This window comes from Festucalex cinctus, chromosome 6 (genome assembly GCF_051991245.1).
Source record: "Festucalex cinctus isolate MCC-2025b chromosome 6, RoL_Fcin_1.0, whole genome shotgun sequence".
NCBI classification, from domain to species: domain Eukaryota; kingdom Metazoa; phylum Chordata; class Actinopteri; order Syngnathiformes; family Syngnathidae; genus Festucalex; species Festucalex cinctus.
This window is the reverse complement of record NC_135416.1, coordinates 6,171,943-6,186,220: the sequence shown is the minus strand read 5'-3', so window position 1 is coordinate 6,186,220 and position 14,278 is coordinate 6,171,943. Positions and strand designations below refer to the sequence as shown.

The window sequence follows — 14,278 nt, the reverse complement described above, 5'->3', positions numbered from 1 at the left end:
TTGACGAAATCAATCATAGCTCTCTGGACTGAACAGTGCACTACTTTTATTATTTGACGCTGAAACGTATCAAAACAAAAGGCACAAAAATAACTCTTATTTACAGATGTTTAAAAGAAGAAAAGCAGCTTTTAAAAAGACACTTGAACAATGTTTGGAAACGAAGCGTTGGCTCAACTACGGTAACTGTAAAAGCTGACAAACTGTGACGTCTTCTACTACTATGACTACCGGAGGGTTGAACTTGAAGCAGCAACTTTTGACTACAAGGGTCATTAACGTGGAAACCAGTTAAAGGAACAGTGTGTAGAATTTGTCTTTTTTTTTTCTCAACGTTAATTTTAAAAATCCACTATTTCAATATGAAAAAAAAGTTCTATCACATAAACATACATTCTTATTAATATAGTTGCTAATCATGTTACATAGGTCACGCCACACCTTACAGGAGGCTGACGTTTTGCTGCCATCTTCCTGTTACAGCTACCCAAAAAAGAAACTTAGCAATAGTAATTGGTGATAGACTTACCAGGTGTGGTGTCTCTGCTTCAAAATAAATGCGCCTCAAACTTTCTATTTCTATTAGTTCAATACTAAATGGCAAAAAAAAAAAAATCTACACACTGTTCCTTTATGGTGATCAGTCACAAGTGACTGGACGGGACATCCCAGTGTGAAGACCTTAATGGACCGGTGCGGGTCGTCAGGCAGAGGCCTCCGGAGCAACGGGAGCACTTGGGGAAGAGCAGATCAACCACATTAGACCAGTTGCGGGAAAATACATGATGGGAAAGAACTACTGAATATATATATATATATATATATATTTTTTTTTTTAATAAATGGGGTACATTGGGATATAGTCATTAGTACCAGGCATTAATACTCAAGAAAACCTCTGATACTACAACACCAATTGCACTTTAACAACCTGACATGTAGACTATTGTACCTCCAAAGGAAAGAGCTGTTCAAATGTCAATCGTGAATGTGTTAACAATATTTCAATTAATTCATTTGATATTACCATAATTAATAACAAACCATAAACATCGAAGACCATTAATTTCTTACTTAAAAATTCAGCAGAGATTTTTTTATTTTTTATTTTTAAATCCTAAGAGGCTACCTGAGGTTCTCCCCCGTCGAGGCGTCCTCACGTGGTTCCTGCTGGTTTTCCTCAGCGCTCTGATCTCCATCGCCCGCCTTGTCTACACGGTGAAAGCACACACAAGCTCAGGCGTCCCAAAAACCGCAGCAAAGACGAGCACTCGGGAGCATGTGATGACACATGTCTTAGCCCCAGACCTTGGGGCCATCATTCCAATTTCCCGGCCATTGGCCGCGCCCTGAGAAAGGAACCTTTTCACGCAAAGCAAAGTATTCATCCGGTGCCGACGAGCCGCTCAAGCTCAGGATGTGGGGTGTCATCCACCCCCCCCGCCGCCCCCTTCTCAAGAGATCCTGTGACCTGCTGAGAAGGGGACGCAGGATGGAGAGCAGGAACTACGTGACTCGTCGGGTCTGAACCGATTTGGGCCGGCGGTTAGACGGAAGTCAGTCAGAACCTCACGCGACTCGGTCTGACTTTTAATTTTTGACATGACATGTGGCAGTGTGCTGTCACATTAAGCTGCAATTCAGAGATGCGCTCACACGCGATCATAAAAATCGCGCAAAAAAGTGGACATCATAAACCTTGTATGGATTCTTTCCACATTCAAAGCAAATCATATGCATCACTGAATGAATTTGTGTGCACATTTATCACCATGAAGGCTGTTCAATTTGGACATTATGTCTAGTGTTTTATTTTAGGATGGTTAATGATGATTTGCCCACAAAGATTTAGGATGTACATTGGAGGCTGTGTGTTCTTGGGTTTTATAATCACAACCAAACGGCGCGTGTCACTCGTGTGACTGTATGTAAAAATGTCTGCGTGGTACCGTGGAACCACGGCACTCCACATTTGCTGACTTTTCTTCTTTGGATTTATTTTTCGTGAGTTTTTGTTTTGCGATTGCCATCAAGAGTGTACCAAGGACAAAAAGGAAAATAAGGGCTCCAGACTGCCCCTAAAAAATTGGTGACAAAGTGCAAAGTAACTATCTACTCGCGCATGTGCCAACAGTAAATTTGCCTTTTAAAAAAAATAAAAAATTACGCTATAGTATTCAATATGTTTTATTGCTAAAAAGCTGTACGACACTGGATGGAAAACAAAGTGAGCGTTAAGACTAAATTGCTTCTTCAGCATTTTGTATGTCTCAATACTCTCCCATCCTGCTTTTTACGCCTACAGAAAGCAACAGCTGTGGGTTCATTTGATAATAAGACATCTTTGAACATGATTATTGATGTATGAGATAAGTTAGTTTGGAAATATGGAATTTGTTTAATAACACATAGTGGGATCTGTACATTGTTACATTATACATTTTTGTCTTATGCATTGCTCTTGCTCTCAATGCATAATGATTTAAATAGCACATTTCTATATTGCGGATCTCACTTACTACGAGGGTGGCCGGGAACCTAACTGGCTTACTATATACCGTATATTGACTGCCTGCAAGTATTTTTCATACAGATACTGTATTTGCTAGGGAACCGATTATCGGCTGATGTAAATGTAAAAAGATGTAAATTCTTTATGCTGAAATTATTACGGTATTATTTTTTTTATTTTGTCACTAACATTTTCTCTTTTACACAAATTCAGATTATACACGTAGAAAGAATGGAGAGCGGTTCCACTATGATTTTTCATAAGGATGACACCCACCTGTGCCCGTGTTATTTTCCTGCGCTTGCTCTGCTTTCCTCAGCGTTCCTTTCTTGGCCTCTTCGTGCTGCCGCTGCTCGGCTAAGGACCTGTTGAGCACCTTGCTGAGCATGCACTCGCCCTCGCCCACCAGGAACATGCTCTTGAACTTGTTGTACAACATGGTGGCTTTGTCCATCACGTCCTGGCTGGCTTTAAACCTGCGGATCTGGAACATAACAAACGTTGATGCGGGGCAACGTCTGGACGGACGGCAATTTTCTGACGGGAGCGCGACTTGCCTTCTTCAGCGTGGCGATGAGTTCGCTTTGCTTCTGCAGGTGTTGCGTGGTCACTTGAAGTGTGCTCATCTCATCCAGAGCATCCAGGCACTTCTTCACATCCTTTGCATGTACAAATTCACGCGCTGTCACGCTTCATCATGACATTACCTAATGCTATGTTGTGCTTCTTCTTTATAAAGCAAAATAGTTGAATTGTTAGCATATCAAGTAGTGTACTCCATTTGAACTTATTTGCTACAAGACGTGACTGCTAAGTAATTGATTCCACACAATCGATGATCAATTCATTGATTATCATGCACATCCCATGGTGAACTTCAGAGGCACGTGCAGGTTATTGCAACAGCTCAGCCAGCTTTTTCCTTAATTTGTATTTTTCCACCTTTTAACTCATTCAAACCAAAAATTTGTAAATCAATTTTTTAATACTTTGTCCTTAACTCCCCAAAACGGATTTACACTTTTTTTTTTTAATGCAAAAGCATACAGAAGGCTTTGATGCAGCTTCTAACATGAAGAGGTGCCTTAAAACAATGGTAGTTCGTACAAAATACGACCAGTAGGTAGCAGCAGAGTATAAGAGATCAGCCAGGGCCATGTTGCAACAAGCTCTTTTTGTCAGTATTTTCACCAGGAATGTGAATATTGATGAGACTTAGCTTAGCTATATTGTGATGCTAATTTCTGCAAAACTGAAACAGATACAAATATACTAAAAAAAATTGCTTGGTTCCATGTTTTTATAGCAATAGAACACAATATTCTGTGGGCCTTGCAAAATCAGTTAAAAGAAAACAGCTGGGAGCGAAAGGGGTTAATTCTGTGTATTCATCTAGTACATGTTGGAACATTAGTAGCATGAACTTGCTAAACAATTAACACTCTTGATGAAATCATGTAAAAATTGGCCCATCCACTTTTTATTACACACACACACAAAAATTAAAGAGAACTCACAGGGTTGTCTATCTTCAACGAAATCTTGATTTCACTGTGCAGACGCTGAAGCTTCACATCTGTGGAAATTTCTGTGAAGGAAGAGGCCCACTTCAATGGTGGCGCTCAAGAATTTCCAAAAAGAACAGGGGACATTCTGGGGTTTGATCACTCTTTCACTGTGCTACTTGGTATTATGAGTCATGCAGCAGCTTTTGTGGGATTAACGTGGTTTATTATTCAATTAATTGATTCTGACATTTAAAAAAAACAGAAGGAAGAACACAGTTTCGAGAGATAAGCCATGCTGGTGAACTCACCCTTTTTCTTGGCCCCGGACCGCTCTTCAGTTTTCTTGGGGTCATCTTTACTTGATCTGCTTGGAAACGGCAACAACAACAACAAAGGCAGTTTGATGCGTTGTTTGACATGAGAAAAATATTGTTTACAAAACAGTATGTCGCAACAACTCCAAATACAATGCAAATATGACCTTATGTTTGTGTTCAAATATCCGCTGCTCGAAATCACGCCGCAACATTGGTGCTAGTTATGTTGGCCCATTTTTTATGCTTGGCGTTGAGATAGCATACGTTACACAAGTGCACTTCGTTTTGTGTACGATTAATTTTTGAAGAATTGTAAACGTAACTCGAATTTGTATGTTAGTCAGAATTTGCCGTAATCTATCATTATGATTATATATTCTAATAATTTGTAAATATTTATCATTGTAGAGTACTCTAAGGACAGCAGCAACTAAGCGTGCTTTTTTTTTTTTTTTTTTTTTTTTCCCCCCCTGTATGGGCAAACCAGGTCATTGTGCAACGTTAATAACTTGGAAATCTGTCGACACCCTTGTAAGGTTTGAAATTTGGGCAATTTAGCACGAGTGTGGATGTTTGTGTCTTAGCGCTTTTTGCAATGATACTTTGGTAGCTTCGCATAAGCACTCACTCCTCCTTCCGCCGCCTCCCGTCCTTGTCCATGTCGGCGTTCTGTTTTTTCTTGCTTTTGTTTTTCTGAGTATAAAAAAATAATAAAAACAACCAAAAAACAAACAGTGGTTAGCACATCTCCAGAAACATGGTTAGGTAGGTCCACTGATGCACTCACCTGCCACCATTTAAACTGCCCCTGATTAACCCCATTTTCATTTTTATTTCCAGCAGAAGCCAGAAACTGTTCGTAATTCCCTCCACCTCGACTAAAGGCCCCAATTCCAGCTGATGATGCTGTCACCATCATGCTTCACACTTTTGGTGACAAGCCGTATTTGTCTCCTCCTTCTGAGATTATAGCAAAAAAGTTCAACCTTGGTTTCAATGGACACTTTAAATGGTGCCAGGTGTGTGCTGACTCCCATTTAACTTGAGTTTGAATGTGATTGGGTGATTGGTTCATTCTAAACAGTCACATCCTTGTAATCAGAGGGTGTGCATACTTATGCAACCACATGATCTCAGTTAGAATCTCAAAAAGCTTAAAACAATTGTTTCAATAGAGTTGTAAAATGTTATTTAGTTCACATTAGTTCACACTAATGGTGGAAAAAAGTATAATTTGTTTATATCGGAAAAACATGGCATTTGAAGAGGGGTGCGTAAATGTTATATATCCCACTATAATGTTTGCTGGTGGCCACACTTACCTCGTCATCATCTGAGGCACCCGAGGAGTTGCCGTCTTTGGACTGCTTTTTTTTCTTGGCTTCGGGCTCTTTGCCCTCGCCGTCCTTGGCCTTGATGTCCTCTTTCCTTCGCTTGTCCTCTTCGCTGCTTTTGGACTTGTCCTCTGCCACCCTCTTCCTCTTTTTATCTGACTCGGCGGTGTCCCTGCGGGACGAGGAAGACCAGATTAACAAACCATTTTATAAATAGTTTTGCGACAGCTGTCTGTCTGTCTGTGTGTGTTTACATTTCACTTCCTGAGGCTGGCCGGTCCTGAGGCTGCAGCATAAGTAACTTTTCACTTTTGGGCTTCCTGCCTCGTCGTTTTGGGGCATCCCCAACTGACAATCACGTGCACCATTAGTTATTGTTACATCACGTGGTATATTACAAGGACGGCCAAGGACATTTCAACTTACCTGCAGGACTGACCGGACTCGCCGGGGGAGCTTCTGCTGCCTCAGCCTCCTGCTCACCCTCATTCTGAATTAAAACATCTCTATTCAGTACATTTTAAATATGATTTCCATGTGTTCCCGAATCTCGTACAGATGCCATTAAATACAAAATGACCTTTCTTTTCCGTCCTCTCTTGGGTTTAGGAGCCTCCACCTGGACTAAATCCTGTAAAGTGACAGTTTGAGTCAGTTTACATATGAAATTAAAAATTTAAATGCATTTAATCTGCTTATGTAATTGAAATACAGCAAAAAAACATATTGCACATTATTATTATTATTTTTTGCTCTTGCGCTACAGCACCATCTTGTGTGCGAGAACAGGACTAGCACATTTTTCAAGCTTTAGCAATTCACTCAAATTTTGCGTGTGTAGTACTTTTTTTCCCATGAGTTGGTTCTCTCCTAGGGTGAATTTTAATTTTACAGTTTAAAAAAATCCATTCATAGTATAAATAAAACTACTACTTGGATTCATAGCAGCAGTTTAAACATGAGAAGCCCATTTATAGTGTTCAGACACAAATGGGAAAGCAAAGCAACAAAGTAAAAGCGAAACATGCAGTGCAGCGCAGGACGTTAAAAAGGTCTCGAACATGATGCAAACCAGGAAGGAAACAGTGACCCGAAAGCCCACAGAAGAAATCATCATGCAGGAAATTTAATCAATTACCACAACGATGATGCCAAGATCAAAGACATCATTTATTTCGATTTTTATCTGAATTTTCATACAAGGCAACCGCTTGTTGAGACACCTCACGGATCAGTGCCACTACTAACATAAATACGTCGATTATTGAAATAGAAGGCGGGCGGCCGACTACCAGCATGCAAAGTACATACATCCTGTTTCTGAGGGCCTTGCTCTGTGATCATTGGCCCTTCTTCCTCCTCTTCCTCCTGCACCTCCTCTGCCTCCCTTTCTGGAACCTGAAAGGTTAGAGGGGGTGTGTTCCATGTTGTGGAACCTCAAAATTAGTGATCCTACTATTGGGAATGTTTTAACTTTTATTTTCAGTGTGGATGGTTGTCCGTCTCTGTGTGCCCTGTGATTGGCGGGATTTTGGATAAGGGTACCAATGATGAATTAGAGGAAATGTGCCAATAACCATAAACACCAGAAATTGAAGTTATTGCAAAGGAAAGAAAATAAACTGTACATCTACGTACTTAATTGCACAACTGTTGTTTGAGTGACTGCAAAAAGCTGACTACAATACATTAACTTGATTTAAATGGCGGCAGGTGTGCTGAATCATGTTTATTTAACATGAATTTGAGTGACTGGTTAATTATGAGCACAACCACACTCCCTGTTATAAGAGGGTGTATACACTTGTGCAACCACATTTTATCAGCTGTTTAGTTTGACCTCCCCTTTTTGAAAATTTCCTATTTTTATCAAGTGAGATATATATAGGTTAAAAATCACATTAATGGTAGAATAAATCTTGCAATAATCCTGGTCTCTATTTTTTCTTCTACATCACGAAAAAAAAAAGGGCATTTGAACAGGAGTGTGTATATTTTTATGGCCTTTGGAGAGCAATTTATGTTGCGAGAAGAAAGTACAGCAAAAACTGGACATGAAGAGCATCATGATGAAGAGCAAGTGTCTCAAAAGGGATCAACATCTGATGTCTGGACTTTAAGATTGCGCTCTCCAAAAGCATATTTATTCAGTTAGCGCTTTGTAAATTTTTAATTTGAGCGTATATATATATATATATATATATATATATATATATATATATATATATATATATATATATATATATATATATATATATATATATTTTTTTTAGTTTATCGGTTATTATTTCAGAGCTCCATTATACCGTTATTTCACTCTAGTAGTGTTTAACTGCTCTCGCACCTTAACAGTGATAAACTTGTTTCTACACTTTTATGACTGGTACAACATTGCCGTCAGAGTTACTAAATGTTTGTTGGTGATAATTTGTTCAAGCGATGAAATATATACTTTTGATGGTGCAACATTGCGTTGAAATGTGAGAATAGAAGCTGTGATGAAGCATTAGCATTGTGGGTGACACCAAGCAGATGACTTTAAAAGTAGGTTTACTTCAAGAAAACGTACTTTTGATGACTTTGTTTCTTTATCCTCCGTCTCCCCCTCCCCTTCCCCCTCTTGGCCGCCAACGTCTGAATCCTTCTCAGACAAAGATTCGGGGCGGATCGGCTACAGAATGGGATGAAAATAAGATGAGATGTACAGGAATTTACGAACATGTTTTGCCCACAATGCAGGATGCCAACCTTGGGTGCTGTCAGTTCAACTTTGGGGTTGTTCTCAATCTCCCACAGTCCTTCGTTGAAGCCCTTCCTCTTGTTGGGTTTGGCGTACTTCTCTTTGTTGGGTTGATACGGAAAGATGTCTTTGGGGCCGAGAAAGGCACTGTCGGGAAGATAGATTGTGCGAATTGTCTACCTGCCCATTTATGAAAGTGTCTGTAAACGAGTCGATCTTGAACTTCCATCCCGCTGTTATGTAACAGTGGGGCTGATCTACGTCACAACTTCCATACTTCCTATGCTGTAATCAGCGACGTTGGGCGATGACGCATTGTCATTTTCACTGTGCGAAGCGGTATTATGCTGAAACTCAAACTTTGTTGAATACACAAATTTGTGTTCGCTAGCAGCATTAGCATCATTGCCCTGTGAAGTCGTAAAGTCACCACAAAGGCAGTGGGGGATTTGTACAGTATTTAGTGACATGTACAAGTGCTACATACGCACAGTTTACTAGTGTATGAAGTGCTGCATCAACGAGTGAAAAATCTTTTGGGTCATTACTAGTGTTGTTCCGATATCGATACTGGTATCGGCAGAGGTGCCGATACTGCATTAAAACAGTGGTATCGGTATCGGTGACTACTCAAAAGTAACATGCCGATACCATTAATTCCAACGCTAATATAGGATTTTGGATGCAGCATCTTGTGTGTTGCTCGTGCACAACATTCACTGATATGTGACATGTTCACTGCATGCCGATCTAAGATATCCTATTGGCCCTTGAATGCTCTGAACCAATGGCAGGACAGCTTTTTCATGTTGAGGAAAAAAAAAAACTTAAGTATCGGTATCGACCGATACTGCAAAGCTGGGTATCGGTATCAGTATCGGGAGCCAAAAAAACGGTATCGGAACAACACTAGTCATTACTCACGTTTCATGGGTACCAAAGAAGAAGATGGGTAACTTGATGTTGGACGGCTTCACGGCACCATCTGGGACTTCATCTATCTGTCAGCAGGATGAAAAAAATAATAATGTAGTGAATTTATCACTGATGCCAAAAACCTTTGAACATTACCCTGTCATATAAGTTAACCCCTGTATGATAAACCTAATACAAAAAGATGTGTGCAAAATGAGACACCCACAGGTGTTTTATAGGTATTGTTTGAATTAAGAAATGGTAGTGTCTAATGGCCTATTCACGCTGTGTCTGCAGGGTCTGTGCTGGTCCATGTGACGTAAATATAATTATTTTGTATTGTTGTGTTTGACTGTTAGTCCCATTCAAATCAAATGGCTTCTTAAAGTGAGCCAGCAAAACTATCTCTCCTTGCCCACGTGCAAGGGGTCATTAAATAAACTGACCCCCCCTATTGTGAGTGGCGGTGCATCTCAAATTTTGGCTTGCAACACAAAGAAAAAAAAAAAAGAAGAAAAAAAAATCATAAATCAATCAATCTAGCGATAGCTCTTGTGTCAGAGTTGCATACTTACTCTCGCTGGCCAGTGGGGATAACCCTTCATTTTGGCAAAAATCAGATCACCAGGCTTCCAGTCTCGGGCCATTTCTAATGAAAAATAAAAATAAAATAAAAACATAAGAGAACCATGAAGCTTTGAGCCATTCAAACAAATGACAACACATGACATGTGGGTGCCCCTCCCCCTGACCGCCACCATCTTCCCCCATTCATTCACATACATTGGGCATTCCTAAGTACAACAATGATTATACTTCACACAGGCGTATAAATTAATATGACTGGGAAATACTCAGAAGCCATCACGTGTGTGGTATGTCCGTATGTCGCACGGTACGCCAACAAACGTGCTAGCAGCTAGCTAGCAGGTTGTTTAATACCAATGCCATACCCGCGACAAAAACAAAAAGCGTCCGTCGAACAACTTAGCCGCGTGGAGAAATTAATGACATTAATTATGAGTTGGTTGTTTACTTGCCAGTCGCTGTGGCGTAATGTTGTCCTCCTCCCCAAAAGGTCCTTTTCCTCACACAATCCGAACCACGTTTCCCCCTCCCGCGTTCGACGTCACCGGGCAGTACCACCACGACGTCCACCACAGGGATGTGGTATTTTCAAAAATATTTTGCCGAGATGAATAATTCCTGCTTTCAACCGTGGTGAATAAACTTCATATTTTATATTGCGAAAAACACTAATCCGTTTGATTATTTTGCATGGATGTTTTATTTTCATGCGTGTAAATATCAATAACAAAATAGAGCACCCCCGTTACAAATAAATGAGCGCAGTGAGGATAGCTATCGTTGCCTAGAAACATGTATGCGACATGACAACTACGCTTTTTTTTTTTTGTGTCATGCCACGTTCCATAGAGAAAAAAAGCATGCCTTCAATAGTTTATTCTCTACTTATTTTATTTATTAGGTGTTTTTTTATTATAATTATTATTATTTTTTTATAATGTTTTTTTTTGTTTTTAATATATTGTTCTTGTTATGTATCAGTTTGATATGTTTCATTATCTATTTATTTAGTCATTTATTTAGTCATTTATTTATCTTGAATTTTGGCAATTTTTGTCCTCCATAACCTACTGAAGGTTGAGGCCCATCACCGTCATTTATAGTTAATAATTTGAACAGAGGTTTTTTTTTTTTTCGTTTTTTTTTTTTTTTTAAAGTTTTTATGCAAATATTAGTGTGACTTTTTGAAAAGAATTGACATTGTTAGTGTGCAGTGTATTTATCAAGCAATCTTACCATGGTGTTAATGAACACACTGACCTACCTTCCTTGTGACTACTTTATCATTCTCCAGTGGCTTCTCTCGAACACGCTGAAGACTTGCCAGCAGTAAAAAGGGGAAAGATGCCAATCCATGTTCATGACACACACAAACGCACACACACACACACACATTAAACACACACACCGGCTGAAGGACGCCATCGCTCATTCAAGTCCAGGAAAGGTGCCCTTCAACACAGAAGTGCTTGACTGGTCCAGAATCAATTATTTTAGGTGGATATGGATTTTTTTTCGGTGTTCATATTTAGGCCGAGGACTCTTAAGTGTTTGAACTGACACTAATAAAAAAATAACCCATTTGTTACACATAGCTCTGAATCTTTGATTGATTGATTGATTGATTGATTGATTGATTGATTGATTGATTGATTGATTGATTGATTGATTGATTGATTAATTGGATTTATTGAACATATAAACACATCACAAGTATAAAATATAAGTTGCAGTTAAAAAAGAGAAAATGAAAATGAAACTAAATCGTCAATAGTATCATAATTTGCATGTTCAAAAGGAATAGGAAGAAGTACAAAAATTTATCTAGTCCTACTCCTTAATGCTTCTGTCATAATAACATGCTAAAGTTCTTACTAACATAAAAGTTAAACAATAGAAAATAAACAAAACATGTTTATCTTAAGTGCACAGCATGAGTTATACGTCCTTATGAATCCAGAATATATGAAATTGTTGTTTTTTTAGGAGGCACGGTAGTCGAGTGGTTAGCACGTCTGCTTCCCAGTTCTGAGGTCTCCGGTTCGAGTCCAGGCTCGGACCTTCCTGGGTGGAGTTTGCATGTTCTCCCCGTGCCCGCGTGGGTCTTCTCCGGGTACTCCGGTCTCCTCCCACATTCCAAAGACATGCATGGCAGGTTAATTGGGAGCTTCGAATTGTCCCTAGGTGTGCGTGTGAGTGTGGATGGTTGTTCGTCTCTGTGTGCCCTGCGATTGGTTGGCAACCAGTCCAGGGTGTCCCCCGCCTACTGCCCAGAGCTAGCTGAGATGGGCGCCAGCAGCCCCCGCGACCCTTGTGAGGAATAAGCGGTCAAGAAGATGGATGGATGTTGTTTTTTTAATTGCATTACAGAAAATAAAGGACTTTATCACAATATTCTAATTTTCTGACACAGTCCTGTACATTTATGTCTGATTTACATATTTTTCAATCATTATCTTTTTAAGCCTCTTTTTAAATACAGTAATGAATTCACATTTTTTCAGTTCAATTTCATAACTATTCCGCAAATTAATGCTTTAACAGAAACGCACATTTGCTTTATGTTTGTCACTTGTACCCCGTAACCCATAGCAACAGCCCTCTTTGATTGTGAATAACTTCTGAATACTGTGGCAAAGTTGGTTATTGTATACTTTGTACATTATTTGAGCTGTTTTAAATTCGACAAGGATTTGAGAGTATTTAATTTAATGAATAACGGATTTGTTGGTTCTATATAGGTAATGTTAGTGATTAAATGTTCGTATGGCTCTTTTTTGTCATTTAAAGACAGATTGTGTGTTGGTTTTGTATGTATTTCTTTTGACACAATTAATCATCTATGGCAAAAATAATGTACAATATAATGTGATCAGTGCACAATGAAATCTCAAGATTGTCTCAAGAATTCTGAAGTTAAATGCACTTTCTAGCATAAGAATGCACGGTATGATATGATTTTGCTTTTTACTAAAATGTGAAGACTATCAAAGCCTGGAGGACATAATTTAGGTCGAGGACTTTAATTATAACGCCTTTATGGACAGACTTGTAAAAAAAAAATTGAAATGTATTTGCCATTGAAATCACAAGAGGCGTTCTGTCAGCATTTGACGTTCCCTCTTCAAACGAGTGCTCTTATTGGCGTGATGGCCAGAGGGCAGCGGCCAAACCGGGAGAAGGGGGGGGAAAAAAAGTAGCTTCAAAAAAGTAGCTTCTCAGCGTGAGAGCGAGGTCGCGGCAAAGAAGCGTTAACAAATGAAGGCTTTTTGCGAGACCCTCCGGAGACAGAGTGGGCCGGGATGTTGTGCCAACGCCTCGTCTGTCGGGGTGAAGGATACGCGCTCAGTCATACGCGTCGTACACACTGTCATCCCCTTGTCTGAGCAGGACCCCCACCAAGCTGGCTGAGCTCCAACACGGAAGGTCTCTCACCTGGCAGGCTGGGCAGGGGGGCGGTGCTTCGGTATTATTCCTGGACCTGCCGGACCCCCGTCCTGGCCTCCTCGTCTCCCTTAACCCCCTCTCTGGGAGCGCACGTGGCTGGAAGACACGCGTCCTTCAAGTATCACCGGCATCCTTCATTGTCTTTAAATGAGTGTGTCGGATGTGCGTCGGCCTAATTGCTGGCGTACATCACGAGAGGCCTCGGCGTGCCGCGCCATCTGCAGTGTGTTATTCTTATCACGTGACAAATGTACACACAAACATCGCTTCCAAAGATCGCTCTTTTGTAAAATATAAAAGGTTCTCATGGAAATAGAACTTCTAACACCTGTTAACTAATTTTGCTCCGGAATGCCTCTTGAAATTTCATTGTACCCTGTATTGCAAGAGGCAAACTAGTCCAATAATATAACCAAGACCGAGGTTTGTGACATTGGACAACACATTGCTCAAGTCAAGTCCACCTTTCTCGAGTCCAAGCTTAGGTCGAGTCACAAAGATCCAAGTTCGAGTCCACAAGGTCCGTGTCCTAAAGTCCAAGTCCAGGTGAGAGCAATAGTAAACCTTAAGACAGAAAAATACTATTTGCATAACCACAGAATTAGACAAATTTCATGATGCTAACAATTATTAGATGGTATCGAATCCTTTCATCACCGTCTTAAAATAATTGCCTAAGTCATTTTTTTTGCAAAAAAAAATAAAAAATATCTAAAATCATCTATTCATGATGCAAATGGTCAAATTCTTTTGTGTTTCCTGAAAAATCTGAAAAAAAAAAAAAATGATTTAGGCGATTGTTTTAATAAGGCATCGCTTTACATTATTAATCACGTGTGCAGATAAACAACAAAAAATAATTTCAAAAATTTGTTTCCCTCCCTCCAAAAAAATCTGGAATAAAAACATAATTGGAA

At 39.7% G+C, this 14,278-nt stretch overlaps 1 protein-coding gene across 6 annotated transcripts; it reads right to left on the bottom strand.

Annotated features, from left to right (window-relative positions):
* Positions 1 to 29: 29 nt before the first annotated feature.
* psip1a (PC4 and SFRS1 interacting protein 1a) lies at positions 30 to 13,448 on the bottom strand. 6 transcript variants are annotated; one of them, XM_077523870.1, is made up of 17 exons: positions 13,350 to 13,448; positions 9,902 to 9,975; positions 9,336 to 9,412; positions 8,420 to 8,558; positions 8,241 to 8,342; positions 6,983 to 7,069; positions 6,252 to 6,302; positions 6,098 to 6,161; positions 5,926 to 6,019; positions 5,660 to 5,843; positions 4,966 to 5,030; positions 4,329 to 4,387; positions 4,030 to 4,100; positions 3,070 to 3,171; positions 2,789 to 2,996; positions 1,130 to 1,211; positions 30 to 734 (listed from the first exon to the last, which is right to left on the bottom strand). In XM_077523870.1, the coding sequence occupies exons 2-17, from the start codon at positions 9,971 to 9,973 to the stop codon at positions 704 to 706; spliced, it is 1,488 nt and encodes a 495-aa protein (XP_077379996.1). In that variant the 5' UTR covers positions 9,974 to 9,975; positions 13,350 to 13,448; the 3' UTR covers positions 30 to 703. The 6 variants fall into 6 exon arrangements, with proteins under 6 accessions (XP_077379996.1, XP_077379994.1, XP_077379993.1 ...); XM_077523868.1 differs by lacking the exon at positions 13,350 to 13,448 and adding an exon at positions 10,363 to 10,468; XM_077523867.1 differs by lacking the exon at positions 13,350 to 13,448 and adding an exon at positions 10,367 to 10,465.
* Between the last annotated feature and the right edge of the window lie 830 nt (positions 13,449 to 14,278).

Excerpts from the sequence above, each read along its gene's own strand:
- psip1a (XM_077523870.1), bottom strand. The coding sequence starts at position 9,973 with ATGGCCCGAGACTGGAAGCCTGGTGATCTGATTTTTGCCAAAATGAAG. Across the intron at positions 7,070-8,240 it reads AAGAAACAAAGTCATCAAAA|GTTCCAGAAAGGGAGGCAGA; the intron begins GTACGTTTTCTT and ends CTAACCTTTCAG. Across the intron at positions 3,172-4,029 it reads CGTTGAAGATAGACAACCCT|GATGTGAAGAAGTGCCTGGA; the intron begins GTGAGTTCTCTT and ends GTACATGCAAAG.